Here is a 19,230-nt window from a genome sequence, read left to right as displayed (position 1 = left end):
AGAGGGTTTGTTTAAAGAAATAAGAAGGTAAAGAATGGTGAAAGAGCAAGAGTGAGGACATGTTATTAGCATTGCTAGTTATTCGACATTTTCGTTATGGCTTTGTTGTTGGTGTCTGATTGAAACCAGTTGTTTATGGCATTGCTGTATAGTGTTGATAGTTCATTCAGACACTTCTTCAGTGGGAGATGAAAGCGTTCCAGTGTATGGTTGGTGAGCAGGGGGTGTATTTTTGGTTCATCTCTGACAAAAGCATTTGTTTTTTCTCATTCACTTGAGGGTGCCCCTGCGTGTGTTTGTGTGTGTGTGTGTGATTGCGTGCGTGCGGGTGTCAGCTAAAGGTTGCCAAGGGATTTCTTTAGACCAGGGGATTTTGCTTTTGGATTTTCTAAATTTTCTAGAGAAGAACTACCGCTTTAAAACAACACATTTAAACAATGATTCACTTTTGAATATTTGCATATTTTTTAAGAGATTCTGTGCTGCTTCTTGCTTTATTTTAGTAGTGTGTTTTCTTTCTTACTTTTTTTTATTCACAAAATTTTTTGTTTCATTTCATAGTTTACCCTGGTTATTTGTGTTGTGTGATGATTTTCTTGCAGAATAATTAAAACAATTGTTTTTCGTAGTAATTTCACTTGTTTCACATATTTTTCCGTTTAGTAAAACACAAAAATTCTTAACTCCCACTAGATAATTGCTGCTGCAATGTTATGTGTGACCTGTGTCGTTTGGAATATTTCAATTTTTAGATTTTTTTTTATTTTCACTACACATATGATGTGTCTATCCCATCCATAGAATGGATGGTGTTCGTTTTTTGCTCGATATTTGTTGAAGTACAAAAATAACTATACTCTGCAACGAATTTGTGTTCAGTGAATTTTTTTTTTGTTTTATTGTTGTTTTTGGAAAATGCTGTTGTGTTCTATGCTGGCGTTGCCTCGTAAAAAATAGTATTGGTCCGTCGGTCTGTCCGCTTTTGTTATTTTCATATTTTGTTCCTATTCTTCCTTGCCTTGTCGGTTCTCTGGGTGAACACCTTCGCCTTTTCATTTTCCATACCGAAAAAGAAAAACGAAAACAAAACGAAATGAAAACGAAACTTGTTCGCCATAAGGTTTGTGTTGTCTTATGGTGGAGCAAAGCTATTCATTGTTTTTTTGCCTTTCCTTTTTGCGGTGATATTCTGAAAAACGACTGATAAACAGGAGGACGGAAATGCTGTCAAACATTAATCGCGCTACATTCACGTTCTAGCATTTACACACAATTTAATTGATTTTAATTTAACCTACAAATACAATCATGTGTATGCAAATGTAAAGGATTCCACGTGTATTGGATGTACATACATACATGTGTATATGTATTGTCACCTCTATTGAGTTGTAGTGTCGTTGTCCGTTTCCTTTTGTATCTTTTAATTAATAACGGTTTTCTGTGTCATCGTCGCCATCACCACTCAAACTACAGCAACACAAACTAAATACCGACTTAACTGTCACCAACAACACCCTTTGTGGCATTTGGCTTTCAGTTCACCAAGGCGCATAGCAAGTTCTATGGTAGTATATATGTATGTATATTTGTAAATACTTGCATATGTGTATGTGGGAATGTACACATGTTTCTTGCAAATGCAATGACTTTCTATCAACACACCGCCTTTTCAAAACAAAAAATGCTAAGTCACATTTATGAAAATCCTTGACCATTCTAAAAATCAATTGGTGTATCCCTTACTTCAGCATGGATTATACAGACGTCGGCAATAAGTTTGTCTGCACACAGAAAAATGTTGCAGATATCGGACCTATAAAGAAATACGTACTATAAATAGCAAATTTAGCACATATTGAGTTGTACATATCGTGTGATACAAACGAAACTAACATATGAAAATCACTTTTCAAAAATAGCACATGTAAATTTTTTCGATTAGAGGGTACTCTATTCCTTCTGACAAAAACATAAAGAAATCGCCTGTTTTTGTTGTCAGTCTAATGAAAATAACCCCAAATTAAAATGTTTTCACAAATTTATGATTTAACCAGCTTTCTCACAACTTTATTAATTTTTACGGATAAAAAAATCACCTTTTGCTGAAATTTGTAGGTTATGTAATACGACAATAACTTCTTGAGCTTCTAGAGGGTGCAATTATTATCCGATTGGGCTGAAATTTTGCGCATATTGTTTTGGTATGACTTCCAACAACTGTGCCAACTATGTTCTAAATAAGTCCATATAAACCAATGTTCCGATTAGACTTCTGAGCCTCTAGAAAGTGCGATTGTTATCGAATTTGCACATGTCGTTTTAGTATGACTTCCAACAACTGTGCGAAGTAGCATCTAAATCAGTCTATAGCCTTATATAACCGCCGTCGTTCACCTGATTTGACTTATTGAGTCCTAGTCCGGCGCAATTCTTGTCCAATTTGGCTGAAATTTTGGATATGTATATTTTGGTATGACTTCCAACAACAGTGCCAAATATGGTCTAAATCGGTTCGTAACCTGACTTAGCTGCCACATAAACTGATCTCCCAATTTGACTTTCTGAGCCTCTTGATGGCGCAATTATTATTCGATTTGCCTGTAGTTTTGGAGGTAATATTTTTATATGATTTGTACGGCATGAGAAGTTCGGTCCACATCGGACAATAACTTGATATAGCTCATATACATATATTTGAAAAAGTCATTCAAAAAACTTCATAAATGCGATCCATGGTGGAGGGTATATAAGATTCGGCCCGGCCGAACTTAGCACGCTTTTACTCGTTTTTATATTGCGATAAATCAAAATGGATACCAATTCGCAATTTACCATATTGAAGCTAAGATATCTGATAAAGCACATGATCATTTTGGGATTTGCCTAACAGGCAATAATTGATAGGTAATGTGGGATCCAAAAAAGATAAATCGAAAGATCGCAAATTAAATCCAATTAAATGTAGTTTTTGGTTACAGGTTACAAAAACTACATTTAATTAGATTTAATTTCCAATCTTTTAATTAATCTTTTTTGGTATCCCACTACACTTATCAATTATTTCCTATTAGGCAAATCCCAAAATGACCATATGCTTTATCAGATATCTTAGCTTCAATATGGCAAATTGGGAATTGAAAACAAACTAAAGATGATGTACTATAAAGGAAAAGAAAGGCTGGGTCAGAATTGATATAGAAACCTTTTAGTAAACAAGAAAGTTTAAGAAACACTGGCTGCCTGTAATCAAAATTACTTAAACAAAATTTAGATCGCCATTATATTATTTGTAACGAAAGACTGAAGCCTCTGGTTGAGATCGAACCCACACCTGATACAGCTGCTACATACTCATTATCTGATACAGCTTTACACATATAGCTAATATATAACATATTATTACATATCGACTGACTAAGGAATTTGAAACTATAGAAAACATAATTCTGATCCAATTTAGAGTTTCCTGAAATTTATGAATGTGGTTCATAGTTGTGGAGGCCACCGTAGCGCAAAGGTTAGCATGTCCGCCTATGACGCTGAACGCCTGGGTTCGAATCCTGGCGAGACCATCAGAAAGAATGTTCAGCGGTGTTTTTCTCCTCCTAATGCTGGTACCATTTGTGAGGTATTATGCCATGTAAAACTTCTCTCCAAAGAGGTGTCGCACTGTGGCACGCCGTTCGGACTCGGCTATTAGAAGGAGGCCCCTTATTATTGAGCTTATACTTGAATCGGACTGCACTCATTGATATGTGAGAGTTTGCCCCTGTTCCTTAGTGGAATGTTCATGGACAAAATTTGCAAATTTTGCTATGCAGACGATGTTATAATACTTCTTAGGGCTAAGGATCCGAACTAGGTATGCAGATGGGTCGAAAGGGTCTTGCATATGGCATATGACTGGGCTAGACCCAGAGGTCTCAATGTTAACCCATAGAAGACTGAAATTTGCCTGTTCACAAGGAAGACGAAGGTGGGCCAATTAAACGCACCGCGTTTCCTCAATAAGTGTGATCTTGGACAGGAAACTGAATTGGAAGTGTCACATTCAAAAGCGTACTGAGAAGGCTCACAGATGTTGAGCACTGAGTAAACGGGCCGTAGGCTCGAAATGGGGCCTGAATCCGAGGATAGTCCACTGGCATTACAGGAGCGTGATTAGACCAATAATTACTTACGCCTCAGTAGTTTGGTGGATTGCTATGGAGAAAAAGTGCAACATAAGGACCATACAACAGGTTCATAAAACATGTTGTATTGGTATAGGCGGAGCGATGAGGATCACGCCCACTAGGGCACTGGAGACTATTCTAGATATCCGACCCATTGACATACAGATTAAGTTTGAGGCAGCCACTGCGGCTATGAGACTTAAGGCGATGGAAGAAGGGATTGAGGATGTGAGCAGCTCATACCATCGCGGTAAAATCGAGGCGACGATAGGAAACCTGGAAGGAAGGGAAAAGGTTTCCGATCGAATACCTGAGATGAACCTTGAAATCGAGTGCGAGGCACTGCTGCCATCGGCACAGTCTTGGATTGACGGAACCCTAGTATTGCCATCTGGAAGATCATGTTACACGGATGGATCAAAGCTAGGGGACAAAGTGCGTCTGGGGGTTTACATTGAGAACCCAGGACTAAGATCTGTTTTAGACTACCTGACCATTATACGGTCCTGCAGGCGGAGATTCCGGCGATCACGGAATGCGTGAAATGTTGTGGTGCTAACGCGAAGACGTCGAGTGTGAACATCTTTACCGACAGTAAAATTGCCATAAGGGCAACAACAACCAGGACGGTAAGATCACGAATAGTCTTGCAGTGTATGAAGGATATTAACGTCTTCTCTGAGGATGGCAAATCCGCATCGTTTGGGTGCCGGGCCATAACGGAATAAGGGGAAATGAAAGGGCAGACGATTTGACGGTGAAGGCCAGACTGCCGTCAATTAACTTGGTTAACCCAAAGCATTTCGGGTCGACGCAGCCCGAGTTAAGGGAATAGGCGACGAATGCGCATGCAACATTGTGGAACAGCGAAACGGTCGGTAGGACGGCGAAAACAAGGCAAGTGATAGCATGTGTAGGACATGCGGGGAAGATGAGACGTTGGAGCATTTCCTTTGCCATTGGCCGGCTTTCGCGTCTAACAGATACCGGCACTTAGGTGGAGACACAATATCAGACATGAACCAATTTAGGGGAGTGGTATTAAAAAAAATAAAGGATTTTGTAAGTAGCACGGAATTCCTAACTTAAAATTTTCTTTTTCGAGATTACTTTATAGTTTTTAGAGCGCAAAACAAGCCGATTACTGGCTTACCCTCTTTTCAACCTAACCTAGTAAATAATATAAAAATTACACAGGATATAACTCCTTTAGGAATAAAAGTAAAAATCTATTATATCAAAAATTGTTGCCCGATTTAATTTAAAGTAAATGATATTTAGCGGCACTGGCATGCCGAGCCCGCTACCAAATCAACTACTGGGGTATTTAAAAGATGATAAAATTGTCATATAAACCGTCCGGCAACTTTTCGACCTTCTAACTGCCATATAAGCCGATACCTAGATATGATAAATGATTTGGCTGAAGTTAAGAACTAAAAGTACTTTTATGTCGAGATACTGGTGGAAAATGGACAGTACTTTGCCAATACCGGCTGGAATTATTTTATTCGCATTATAGGCAAATATTTTTAATACCATTTGCTTTCACTTTAATACCAGACGAAGAGGCTACTAAGAATTGACGGCGTTACATTTGTATTCTTGCAACCGCGTCAAAATTGTTGTTTAGCTTTGTACTTAAAATTTTTACGACATTGTAAAATATTTGTTTTAATTTAATCAAATGTTTTAACACGATTGGTGTGCGTAAAGACACGTTCAAATACTCGAAAGCGCTGCAAATGTAAGTAGCACAAACTCTAAGGAAGTTATCATTATCAAAAGCCTATTCCATGGTAAACAATGTTGTGTTGGTGTACTCATATAAAAACCACATATGGGAATCAATGGATATCAAATCAATTTCAGAATACAAAGAATCGTGGTTGGCCACGAAGTAACATTATATTTGTTATTATATAATTGTTTATAATATAAATAATCAATATTGGCTCATTAGAGGGTAGAATATTCAATAACGGTTTGGTACAAAAACCCTTAGAAATTGGTATTTAAACCAATACCAGTTCGGTAATAAAGCTAATATCAAACGGTAGTTATCATTTTATATTTCATCCATACCATGGGGTATTGCTTTGTTACCATACGTCGTTGCTTTACTAACAATACCGTATGGTACTGAAATATGCACTTTTTATCAAATTTTCTCTGGGTGTTGTCCAGATATGTTCAAAGCTAGAACCTAGCCAACCGACAGAATATACTACAAGAAAATTAATTTAAACGAAAAAAAAAATGAAACATAACATATAATATCCATTACTGGATATTCTTTTTTTTTTTTTTTGGTAAATTTGTTGTTTACGTTCTTTTAGAATTTAAGTGCCATTTTGTGAATATTGGCTATGAATTTGTTAAATCTTTTTTTATCGAGCATCTACTACGTCCTTCGTACACAGCGGTGTTTAAAATAATAGCATAGTTTTTTATTTTAATTTGTCTCACAACTAAAAGAGCCATAACCCAGCATTCTAAGGTTGTGGACCTTCGTTTTCAAAAATGTATTATTTCTGTAACTGGTTTTACTTCGAAGCTATTAATGCTTATCACTCACAAAAAATAGTCTGCTAATAATAAATAAACACTGTCTGTTGCCTGTTAATAGATATTTTTGTTGCTATTTCAGCGGTAAAAACTTCAAACAAAGAGGTGTCGTACGCCGTTAGGACTCGACTATAAAAAGGAGGCTCCTATCATTGGGCTTAAACTTGAATCAGACAGCAATCAGTGATATGTGAGAAGTTTGTCCCTGTTCCTTAATGGAATGTTCATGGGCAAATTTGAATTACAGCAGTAGTTCTGCTGTAATCCTTTTGTTGTTTTAAATCGATCTAGCCATATTTTTTCGCCTGTCTGCCGAAATCAAGATTGAGGTCATACGAATAAAGCTAGCCACCTGAAACTTTCAAAGATACTTCTTATTGATGTAGGTTATTGGAGATTGCAATGGGACCATATCGATTTAGATTTGGATATAGCCCCAATTATTATCCGGTTTATCTAAAATTTTGCACAAAGACTTTTCCTATAATCTCCAACGACTGTGCCAAATATAGTCTGAGTCGGTCCAAAACCTGATATAGCTTCGTATAAACCGATCTCCCGATTGTACTTATTGTACTTATTATCCGATTCTGTTTGATAATTGGGTTGTTTTCTTTACCAGTCTAGCGGATTTGCTAACTTATGGATAAATAAAACGCTCTTCCCGCTAAATGCTTTGTTGGCAGCACTGACACACATCCGAAATAATGAAACATCGAAAAAACAAACAAAATAAGTCATTTTAAGTTATTACAATCCTAAGTAATTTTGCCATTCCAGAACTTTTGTCATTGAGTAAATATATTGCGTTTTTCCTCTTTTAGTTTTGTCATTCAAATTGAATGATGGCATCATAAGTTTTAATAAACGGCGGTGGTGAAGGCTCTATTACACGACATGTAGTTGTCTTATGACATGTCAAATTTAGCACATTTTGAGTTGTACATGTCGTGTGATACAAACGAAACTGACATACGAAAATCACTTTTCAAAATAGCACATGCCATTTTTTCGATTAGAGCTCTATTCCTTTTGATAAAAACATAAAGAAATCAGCTGTTTTTGTTGTCAGTCGAATGAAAGCAACCCCAAATTAAATTGTTTTCACAAATTTATGATTGAACCAGCTTTCTCAGAAATTTAACAATTATTACGCATGAAAAAATTAGATTTTCCTAACATTTTTAGGTTATGTCATACGAAAATAACATACATGTGTGATAAGAAAAAGGATAAATCGTATGGAGATAACAATTTTCTCCACACACACTAAGCGAGAAAATCCACTTAATGAGTAAATAAAACACACCTAATTCACGGAGGCCACCTTGGCGCATAGACATGGCGAAACAATCAAAGTTGGTCTCATTTGTACAACAACTACAAATCATATGGTGCAACCCGCCATCTTGCCATCACACTGATCGACGTTTTACCAACACACACAAAGAAATTTGCGAGCGTGTGTGCATACGTTTCCGTACATGAGCAGAGAATATGCAAGAAAGAATATAACAACAAAGAGAATGCAAACAAAAATCTGACATCTTAATACCGTCAAATCTGGCCGACTGTTAACAGCGGATCGCACGAGAGCACCTTTTTAAATTCGCCTTGGCACATACGTTAGCATGTCTGCCTATGAAGATGAACGCCCAGGCTCAAATCCCGGCGTGAGCATCAAAAAAAATTTCAGCGGTGGTTATCCCTTTACCAATGCTGGCTTTATTTGTAAGGTATCCTGCCATGTTACAACTTCTCTGCCAAGTTGTGTCGCTATGGTCTCGCATTATCATTGAGCTTAAAATTTAATCGGACTGCACTCATTAATATGAGAGAAGTATCTCCTGTTCCTTTATGGAATGTTCATGGGAAATTAAGTTTAGTAATGAAAAACAAGTAAAAGCGTGCTAAATTCGACCGGTCGAATCTTATATACCCTCCACCATGGACCGCATTTGTCGAGTTCTTTTCCCGGTATCTCTTTTTTGGCGAACAAAGGATAAAAGAATTGCAATGCTATTTGAGCTATATCAAGTTATGGTCCGTTTCGGACCATAATTGATTTGAACGTTGGAGACCATAGTGGAAGTTATTGTGTAAAATTTCAGCCAACTCGAATAAAAATTGCGCCCTTTAGGAGTTCAAGAAGCAAAATAGGGAGATCGGTTTATATGGGAGCTGTATCAGGCTATAAACCGATTCAGACCATATTTGACACGTATGTTGATCGTCATGGCTGTTGTACAAAATTTCATCCAAATCGGACGATAATTGTGCCCTCTAAAGGCTCAAGAAGTCAAGACCCCAGATCGGTTTATGTGGCAGCTATATCAGGTCATGAGCCGATTTGAACCATACACTTCTTTAAAGTCATAACAAAACACGTCATGCAAAATTTCAGCCAAATCGGATAAGAATTGCGCCCTCTAATGGCTCAAGAAGTCAAGAATCAATAGCGATTCATATATCAGCTGTATCAGGTTATGGATTGATTTGAACCGTACATAGCACAGTTATTGAAAGTCATATTAAAATACGTCATGCTAAATTTCAGCCAAATGACTCTCCAGTCATTTTATAGTAAATTTTTTCGAGCCTAACAACTCCTGAAGAGAAAAATCATCCCCACACCATGAGGCTTACTCCACCATGTTTTACAGTATGTATGTATAAGGTTTTTCGATTTTAGCCTCTGTGTTGGTTAGCCTTTGTGTTGGAGGCCACCGTAGTGCAGAGGTTAGCATGTCCACCTATGACGCTAAACGCCTGGGTTCGAATCCTGGCGAGACCATCAGAAAAATTTTCAGTGGTGATTTTCCCTTCCTAATGCTGGCAACATTTGTGAGGTACTATGCCATGTAAAACTTCTCTCCAAAGAGGTGTCACACTGCGGCATGCCCATCGGACTCGGCTATAAAAAGGGGGCCCCTTAACACTGAGCTTAAACTTAAATCGGACTGCACTCATTGATATGTGAGAAGTTTGCCCCTGTTCCTTAGTGTTCATGCAATTTTTTTGCAATTTTTTAGTTCATATTTTGACTCGTTCGTCCAAATAACTTTATTCCAAAATGATTCAAGCATATTTATATACTTTTTTTGCAAAAGCCAATAGTTTTTTCTATTGGCGGCTCGTAGGAGGGGTTTTTTTCTTAGCGACGGTACTTTTTAAACCCCTTTCATTAAGTCTTCTTTGGGCAGTTAGAGTCGAAATATTTAATTCTATATTCTCCTTTATATCTCTGGCTGTCGTAAAAAAATTGCTCTTTGCTAGAATTGTAATATGATCATTCGTCGTCTTACATTTTCTGCCACATAATTTTTTCAATCTTTTATTTGACTTCCTTATTTTATACAAAGCAATAATTTTTCTAACCCCAGGTTCTGCTATTTTATACTTGGAACTCAAAGCTTTCAATTTCATCCCATTTTCGCGATCTTGTACCAACATATCTTTTTGATTTTCGGTTAAGGGCTTCATTTCGAAAAAGAAATGGTTCATGCTTATTTTTCTCTATATATTTAAGTAATATTGAATGAAAAAGTAAGGTACCAGAAAGCGATCAGCCGACATAAATTTTTTATAGTTTTAGGCAGCACTTGGCATTGAGGATGTCAACTTGTTCTCTTTTTATCCCATCATTACTTATGAAAATTTTTTCATTAAAGTATTATGTTATCATTGATATTTTGGAGGGTTTCAAAAAAGTAACCGTGAAAAGTATGTGTTTTCACCTGTGACAAACGAATTTAGTAACAGGCTTTAAACGCAATTTAACACATTCAGCTATTCTAATGGTGAAGTCGAGGTTCGTTTAAAATTTCCTTAGGTTCATTTGGTTTCCAATGAAGTATGCGCGTCCAGCTGTATGCCTTTTATCAAACGTTCTCCATCTCACACCCTTAATTCCTTTTCACCTGAATGAATTCATCTTTTGCTGTGGTATTCATTGAGTGTTGTAGGGTATACCATATGATTGCTATGAATCAATGCTACCTTTTCTTAAATGCAAACAGACATACATATCTCCTCATACATACATGTACGTATATAGGAGTCAATTGTGTATTTCATTTTCTTTCACTTTGACATTTATATTTGTTTTCTTTTCCATTTCAGATTTGCCTAGTTCCAGTGTTCGTCCACACAAGTTGCTGTGCGCAGAATATCTATTGCAGATAGTCATTGTTTATGTTGTTTCTATATAATTATGACAACAAAATAATCCGTTACAAGTTTTCAGTTTTGAAACTGTGGAATGTATCACCATGACAACGATTTTATGTATTCGAGCTTTATTGCTGCAAATGTCGACTAAAGTACAATTATCAACGCTGCGTAGAATGACGACAAAAAGGAGAATCGAAAAAATTATGAAAAACAAGTAAAAGCGTTCTAAGTTTGGCCGGACCGAATGTTGGGAACCCCCCACCATGGATTCTGGTTAAAAATGTATACAAAATAAATTTTGTTGAAGAGCATAACAGAACACTAAATGCAAAATTTCAGCCAAATCGGGCAAAACTTGCGGCTTCTAAGGGCTTAAGAAGTCAAATCGTGAGATCGGTTCATATGTGAGCTAAATCAGCTTATAAGCCGATCCGTATGTACTTGGCACAGTTGTTGGAAGACTAACCAGAACACTACATGCAAAATTTCAGCCAAATCGGACAAAAATTGCGGCTTGTAAGGGCTCAAGAAGTCAAATCGGGTCATAGGTTTATATATGGCCCATTTGGAAACCCTAATGACCTACATCAATATTAAATATCTGCAAAATTTCAAGCGGCTAGCATTACGCGTTCGACCGCTATTGTGATTTCGTCACGCGGGCGGACATGGCAAGATCGACTCAGAACATCGATACAATAATGAATACATATATATATATACTTAATGGGGTCTTAGATGAATATTTCGAGGTGTTACAAACGGAGTGACTAGATTCGTATACCCTCATCCTGTGGTGGTGGGTATAAAAATTTAATTTGCTGATAATTTAGCGCCCCTTTTAATACATATTGAGTCATGGTACAGCTAAGAGGTAGCGTCATTAGCACAACAACAAAAATCTAGCCCCAACGAAACTACCTTAAGTGGCAAATGCCGTAAATTTAAATTAGAAATAATCTTTGTTTTACAACTTATCTTTTGCAAATGTGTTTTATATTTATATTTTCATCATTATAACGTTGTTTTGTTGCTTATGTGTGGAAAATTGGATCAAATAGAAGATATTTTTAAGATTTTAGAAAAATATCACAGATGTATTATCAAGACATTTAGATTTACCGCAAATTCAAAACAAAAATAAAAAGTTGTACTCAGCTGTTCGCATGTCCTCACCTTATTAGTGCATCCTGAGATTGAGTAAGTGCATATTGCCAATTTATTGTGTGCTAAGACAGTCAATACCAACTTTTACACTTTTTTGTAGATAAAATATACATTTTTGAACTTAGTTGTTTTTTCAAAAAATGCATTTAGCTATGGAACAAATGATTGAAACCTTAACTTGTATTAAGTCAGGATGCATTAATAAGGTGAAGTCATGCCAGCAGCTGAATACAATTTTTTATTTTTGTTTTTATTTGCAGTACATCTAAATGTCGTTTTTTATCTGAACTAAGTGTTTTCTCTATTTTATATATTTTTTCTCAAATAAATAAAAAACGAACCATTGAAACCAATAAAACAAACCAAAATGATGCCGGTAATAGATTCAAGTGTTGCCACTATAATAGTTGTTTGCCATTTTCCTCACCATAAACAGAGTACTACTTTTCCGCCCATTTTCAGACAACGTTTCGCCGACTTTTTTTATATGGAGATTGACAGCATTCCGCTTAAAAACCTGAACAGAATACTCAGCTTTAGAGCAGGTTTCTCGTAGAAAAAAATAATTCGTGTTAGTTAACCGGAACATTAAGTTATCGTGGGGATAAACCTGTTAACAAATTTGCTTTTCTCGTTCACTTTTAAGTTTATTTAGAAGATATGGCAACGTTACGCAGCAATCAGCAGTAAGGAAATTCGCGTACTCAAAATCTTGCACAAACGTTTACGGAAATGGTTTCTTTTTCCAATATAAGGGTTGGTATTCTATTCTGCTTTCGGAATATCCGCGGCTATTTGTAATTGTTTCGCAAGCGAATTTTGACATCAATCAAATATTTTTGTTTCCATATTAAAACACATTTCCTTATCTACACTTATTGTTTTCTCCATTTTCTATATTCTTTCTCAATTAAATTAAGAAATACAAACCATTGAAACCAATGAAACAAACTAAAATGATGCCGGCAATAGTTTCAAGTGTTGCCACTTTAATCGATTTTTGCCATTTTCCTCAGTATAAACAGAGTACTACTTTTCCACCGATTTTCAGCCAACGTTTCGCCGACGTTTTTTATATCGGGTTTGACAGCATTTCGCTCGAAAAACGGAACAGAATACTCAGCGTAAGAGTGTGAGAGTTATTGGGTTGCCCAAAAAGTAATTGCGGATTTTTTAAAAGAAAGTAAATGCATTTTTAATAAAACTTAGAATGAACTTTAATCAAATATACTTTTTTTACACTTTTTTTCTAAAGCAAGCTAAAAGTAACAGCTGATAACTGACAGAAGAAAGAATGCAATTACAGAGTCACAAGCTGTGAAAAAATTTGTCAACGCCGACTATATGAAAAATCCGCAATTACTTTTTGGGCAACCCAATAAAAACATTTGGAGAGTTTTGTATATAAGAGGTTGCAAATTTCTGCTGATTCTGTTTTTTCCCCAGCAGAAGTTTCTTACTTTCCTGTACCACAATTCTGTAACTTAAAACAAACATCGTTTAGTTAAATGTGTCGACAAAAAAATTGTTTGCACGAACGATTATGTTATTCTCTAACTCCTCGTTAACAGAAATCGTAATAAATAATTCTGAAATTTATTTTTACAAATATGAAAACATAACTAATCTAAATAAAATGTACAACATTATTTAGGAAAAGGCCAAATAAATGTCCGTCCGAATTTCTATTCATAAGCGACAGATGATTTTAACGATGACGATTATCGTTAAAAATAGCTACTGAATACCAAATTCTGTTATCGCTTTCGTTAAAACACATTACTGAATTCCACTACTGCAAACTTTTTCTGAAAAATTATTACTGGATAAGTACACGAACGCACTTAATATTACGCAGCAATTGATAAAAAATGCTGTATTTATTGGGACGATAAAACCATGTTTACACTTGGAGCAAATCTAGATTTGCGAAGAGATTTCGAAAATCTCGTGTTTGCAACGAGGATTCCCATACACTTTAAGTGTGAACAAATCTACTTATTTGAGGAGATTTGCGGCAAATCTCCTTCGAAATTCTAATACAACACTGCGTTTGTATTGAATAACGGTTATTATCCGTAGTTTTGGGTAGCACATCTGTCAATTTCTTGTTGAAATTATAAAATTTTGTAATTAAATTTAATAAGATTGCTTCACCAATTCAATTGTTGACGACAAATAAAAACGCTGTCAAAAACATCCCTGTTGACAAATGCAAATCACTTCAATCGTAGTGTAATCGTGTTTAGGAGATTATCCAAATCAAGTGCATTTGGAATCTAGTGTGAACATGATTTAAGGGTTGGTATTCTATTTTGTTTTCGGAGTAGTCGCTGAAATGTTTAATTGTTTTGCGAACGAAATTTGACAGTTATCATTTGTTCTTATTTTCATACTAAAATACGGTTTGTACTTGCACTCAGAATGCACTTTTAAGGTGAGGACATGCGAACCGCTGGAAACAATTTTTTATATATGTTTTGATTTTGCAGTAAATCGAAATGTCAATGTTGATAACGTAGCTGTGATTTTTTTCTAAAAACTTAAAAAGATGTTCTATTTGATCCGATATTGCACACATAAGCAACAAAACAGTGTTATAATGATGACCATAGATATAAAACACATTTGAAGAACATAAGTTGTAAAACAAAGTTTATTTGTAAAACCACTTTGACATTTCAATTAACGTCATTTACCACCAAAAATAACAAAATAAAACGAACTATTGAAACCAATAAAACAAATGATGCCGACAATGGTTTAAGCGTTGCCACTAAAATTTCTCTGGCCATATTCCTCATATTCCTTTTCGCCTACTTTCCTGCGTTTTGCCAACGTTTTTTTATATGGAGTTTGACAGCATTCCGCCTGAAAAGATTAACAGACCTAACTTAAAAAAAAATGTTTTTGTTTTCTATTTTTAATAGAAACAGATTACCCTATCATCTGCAGCCGGACAATATCGGATTTTATGACAATCCATTATCTTCAAAAAGTAATCGTGCAAATATATAAATGTTCACTGTGAAACACGAACCTTTAAGTTCATTCGCACGTCTACGGAATGTATTCGCATGTTCCTCGTCACAATTTTATTATAATGCGTTGTAACAGTTGTTCAGGGTCGAATACATCACTTTTTGCTAATTGTTAAATTTTTATATCGATTGACACACGGCTAAAATTAAATCACGAATTCGATGCTATAGTTTACAATCGATTATTCGATTTGGATCCAGTCAAATAATCGATTCGACGAAAATCGACTTTTAGATTCCTATATCACACAATAAACAAACGAATAACCGAAACAAAAATCTGAAATATCTGTAATTTTTGAGCATCATGCCTGCCGATCAAATACAATATTCGGAGAAATATTTCGATGCTGTCTATGAGTATCGGTATGTAATAATTTCTGTCATATTTTCATTAACATACTCATACACGTCCATTCTTGCAGTCATGTTATTTTACCCTCCGACCTAACAAAGCTTGTTCCCAAATCTCATCTGATGACCGAAACTGAATGGCGAAATTTGGGTGTTCAACAAAGTCCGGGTTGGGTACATTATATGATGCATGCTCCCGAGCCCCATGTTATACTTTTCAGGCGTCCACGCACAGATCTACCTGATCCAGCAAGCACTGCCGCAGCAACTTCGACAACATCTACGAATAGCGATGCGACAAATTCCAACAATGTGTCCGTGCAAGGTTAGCAGCATTAGATACACTGGGGGTTCGTTGTCGTCTAATTGTCCGCCATAAGAATGATAGCTTTGTTTTTTATGACTACGTATCTGTATCTGAGTAATTATTAGTTGATTGTGTTAAGTTTTTTTTTATTGAATACCTCCATTTTTCGTTTTAACAATTTTAAGGATACATTCATATTTCATTTTGTAAATTGAATTTTTCGTATGTACTTGTTGGTATCCCACTTTTTTTATTTTTCTTTTGTACTAAAAATGGAAAGAATCCATTAAAAACAAGTAGTATATATAGTCTTGTATACGAGAAAGTGATGTATGTTCCTCATATCATACATAAAAACATTTTAGTATTGTAGTATATTTTAAGGCATGAAAATAATTTTTTATGATCAAAATAAAACTTTTGAAAAAAAACCTATATTTTGGCATACTCTACCGCTGAGCTTTATATGGCGACCTCAGATATGGTAACATGATGACAATTGGTAATTTAAAATAACATAATCATTTCGAGCAACACAGGCACTTTAAATAACCAATGACCACCCAGTTGCCGCTGCGATCGGTCATTTGGACCGGAACGAGCTTGCTCACCTACAGGAGCTTGACGAGGATCGCCTCCTTCACATGAAAATGTGGCTATGACAAAAACAACTCGATACCGTTGACTGTCCGCGACTACAATTGTAGCTTCTCCCTACGCAGCATGCCAGTATCCGTTAACTGTGGATACGCCCAGTAGCTTCCACTAAGCTTGTATTAAAAACGGTGAACTTCACACAGCTCGGAGCTTTAATACCAGCCTATGTGGTGCTCATAGTTATCCCGTGCAGAGATACTAAGTGGTGTCGCTATGTGGCACACCGTTCGAACTCGGCAATTATAAGTAGGTGAGAGAGGGAGGAGAGCCGTTTTCGTTGTAGCAGTGTGTTGTACACTGAGACGGCAGCCCTTGCAGATGAAGGACTACATCGGGTCAATCCGGTACGTACAACCGGCTACCATGGGATTGCAAGCCGTTCATCGCACTAGTGGTCTCCAAGCCGATGATAGGCCATCACAATTTACCATGGACAGAGCTATAAACATCATCCAAGACTGTGGACACCATGAAATTTCTAAAAGGCTTTGAATAGAATTAAATTAGCAAATTTCGTCGCTATGAATGACATTTGAAACATCGTACACGACAAATTTGATGGTAGTTCATCGGCTCGGAGACCGCGAATAATACAACGAGGCGCTCCCCCTTGCCTTGTCAAGCAGGTCGTGCCCACAGTTGAAGGGCCAAGATTGGCCGGAACTTCTATATTTTAAAGTAAATTACAACCATTGCTGGGTATCCAACATCTGCTATGCCGCCCATCAGTTACTGCAGCCTTTGGAAAAGTTATTACAGTCAATGTTCAAGGTGCCAACTATACAAGGATTCAAAAAAATGTAAAAGAACGACACGCGACTGTCAACCGCAGTTGCCAACAGCTTCATTCAGAGACGTTTGGTCCTTTGTGTTCATCCTAGAAAGAAAGAAATAACAGAGTGGGGGGTGAGACTAATCCGACACATATTAGAGAAGATCCACATTATCTAGAGCGTGAGGTTCAGCGCTACAAGAGAGAACCTCTAGATCAAGCGGCAAATCAAGCAGGTCTAGACAACATTCATGCAGACACGGTACCAGATGCGGTAAATAGCTTCCGGGTAAATTTAGTCCTTGGAGAACGACCTCCTCCCATTGCACCTGAAGAAATTGACCTCCCCCGACAAACCAGAGTAGATCTGGCTCGATTATGTTTCGGCAGATGCAAACACCTCAACTCCTACAGAGCAAGGATTGATGCCGACGTGCAAGATGTATGTCCTGGTTGTAGCCAGGGACCACCTGCTTAACTTCTTAGCCAGACCCACTCGACTCGGACCCAGATCCCTGTGACGCATCCCATCTTAATCGCAGAGTTTCCTGGGTCTTGGCTTACTTTACTTACTTACTTTAATTGGCTATGACAGAATATTTGTTCCACTAGCCGAACATAGAATAGCATTCTAAGCGCCTCGATCTTCTGCGCTCATTCTAAAATCTCTGACACCAAGTTTCGAGTTGTCTCCCACCACTTGATCTTTCCATCGGGCTTTTGATCTTCCCGATTTTCGTGTACCACCGTGTTTGCCTTCAAAAGACTTCTTTGCTGTGGCTTCTTCATCCATTCTGACAACATGACCTAGCCAACGCAGCCGTTGTATTTTGATGTGTGTAACTATGCTATCGTCATACAGCTCATACAGCTCGTGGTTCATTCGTCGCCTATATTCTCCATTAACGCAAACTGGTCCAAATTTTTAACCAACGCAGCCGTTGTATTTTGATGCGTGTAACTATTCTATCGTCATCATACAGCTCGTGGTTCATACGTCGCCTAATATTCTCCATTATCGCAGACTGGTCCATATATTTTACGAAGAATCTTTCTCTCATATACTCCAAGCACTGCTTCATCTGCTTTAACAAGTACCCATGCTTCAGAACCATATAACAGCTTCGTCTGTCGAGAGGTGGCCTTGTTTCTAAACTGCTTACTTAGTCCAAAATAGCATCTGTTTGCCAGTATTATTCTTCGCTTTTTCTCATTCGTTTCGATTATGGCGGTGCCGAGGTAGACAAAGTTACTGACTATCTCAAAGTTGTGGTTCCCCATTTTCTCCATTTTCGTTATCTGCTCGTTTGTGCTCGTTAGGAGTTGAAACCATCCATTTCATCTGCCAGTCCCTCGGTTCTTTCAAAGGCTGCAGTTACTACTTCCGGTGTCCGACCTATGATATCGATGTCATCGGCATTGGTGAGCAGCATGTGCCGCGTGCCGCAGTGCGACACCTCTTTGGAGAGAAGTTTTACACGGCATAGTACCTCACAAATGTTGCCAGCATTAGGAGGGGAAAACCACCGTTGAAAATTTTTTCTGATGGTCTCGCCAGGATTCGAATCCAGGCGTTCAGCGTCATAGGCGGACATGCTAACCTCTGCGCTACGGTGGCTTTGTGAATATTTTTATGTTGAAATCTATTGCTAGTAACTACCATGTAAAAAATATCCTTGGTCTGCTCCTACTTTTCATCCGTCGGGGCGCGGGCACGTATAAAGCTGATGTTGAAGAACTTGGGCTTTATGCGGATTGTGGGTAGCCTCTCATCCACCGAAGTAAAGCTTGAGACTAGGTGTTTCAGTCTCTGATTAACCACAAATCCACAGCCAAATTCATGCCTCGTGTTATGGCAGCTAAAGTATAGTTCGTCACCATTTGGTGTTGTAGTGACGCCATTTCCAGTCCATCGCACTTCCTGTAAGGCGGAAATATCTGCCTTGTACTTCTCTAATACATCCGCCAGCGCGCAAACTGCACCTTCTCTATAAAGAGTGCGGACATTACAGG

General features: G+C 37.2%; 2 protein-coding genes across 6 annotated transcripts in view; one reads left to right on the top strand and one right to left on the bottom strand.

The window, feature by feature from the left end:
• Positions 1–1,487, bottom strand: part of LOC106081482 (transmembrane protein 216) — a 52,699-nt gene extending 51,212 nt beyond the window's left edge. Inside the window, exons 1-2 of one of the 4 annotated variants that reach the window (XM_059362617.1) lie at positions 1,360–1,487; positions 524–1,294 (exon numbers count right to left, since the gene is read on the bottom strand). The gene's annotated coding sequence lies outside the window, so the exon portion shown is untranslated. Of the gene's footprint in view, positions 1–523; positions 1,295–1,355 lie in introns of all 4 variants that reach the window. The other 3 variants (XM_059362618.1, XM_013243471.2, XM_013243469.2) reach the window with 3 other exon arrangements.
• The window catches only part of LOC106081488 (cyclin-dependent kinases regulatory subunit), a 38,957-nt gene extending 22,958 nt beyond the window's left edge, over positions 1–15,999 (top strand). The window contains exons 2-5 of one of the 2 annotated variants that reach the window (XM_059362619.1): positions 10,579–10,791; positions 10,869–11,718; positions 15,017–15,493; positions 15,553–15,999. In XM_059362619.1, the coding sequence (XP_059218602.1) occupies positions 15,435–15,493; positions 15,553–15,811 (318 nt within the window). In that variant the 5' untranslated portion in view covers positions 10,579–10,791; positions 10,869–11,718; positions 15,017–15,434 and the 3' untranslated portion in view covers positions 15,812–15,999. The remainder of the gene's footprint in view (positions 1–10,578; positions 10,792–10,868; positions 11,719–15,016; positions 15,494–15,552) is intronic. The other variant, XM_013243478.2, reaches the window with a different exon arrangement.
• Positions 16,000–19,230: the final 3,231 nt, after the last annotated feature.

The sequence above is a fragment of the Stomoxys calcitrans genome, chromosome 2 (assembly GCF_963082655.1).
Source record: "Stomoxys calcitrans chromosome 2, idStoCalc2.1, whole genome shotgun sequence".
Taxonomy (NCBI): Eukaryota; Metazoa; Arthropoda; class Insecta; order Diptera; family Muscidae; genus Stomoxys; species Stomoxys calcitrans.
The sequence above is the reverse complement of the archived record's forward strand: the minus strand, read 5'-3'. Positions and strand labels throughout refer to the sequence as shown.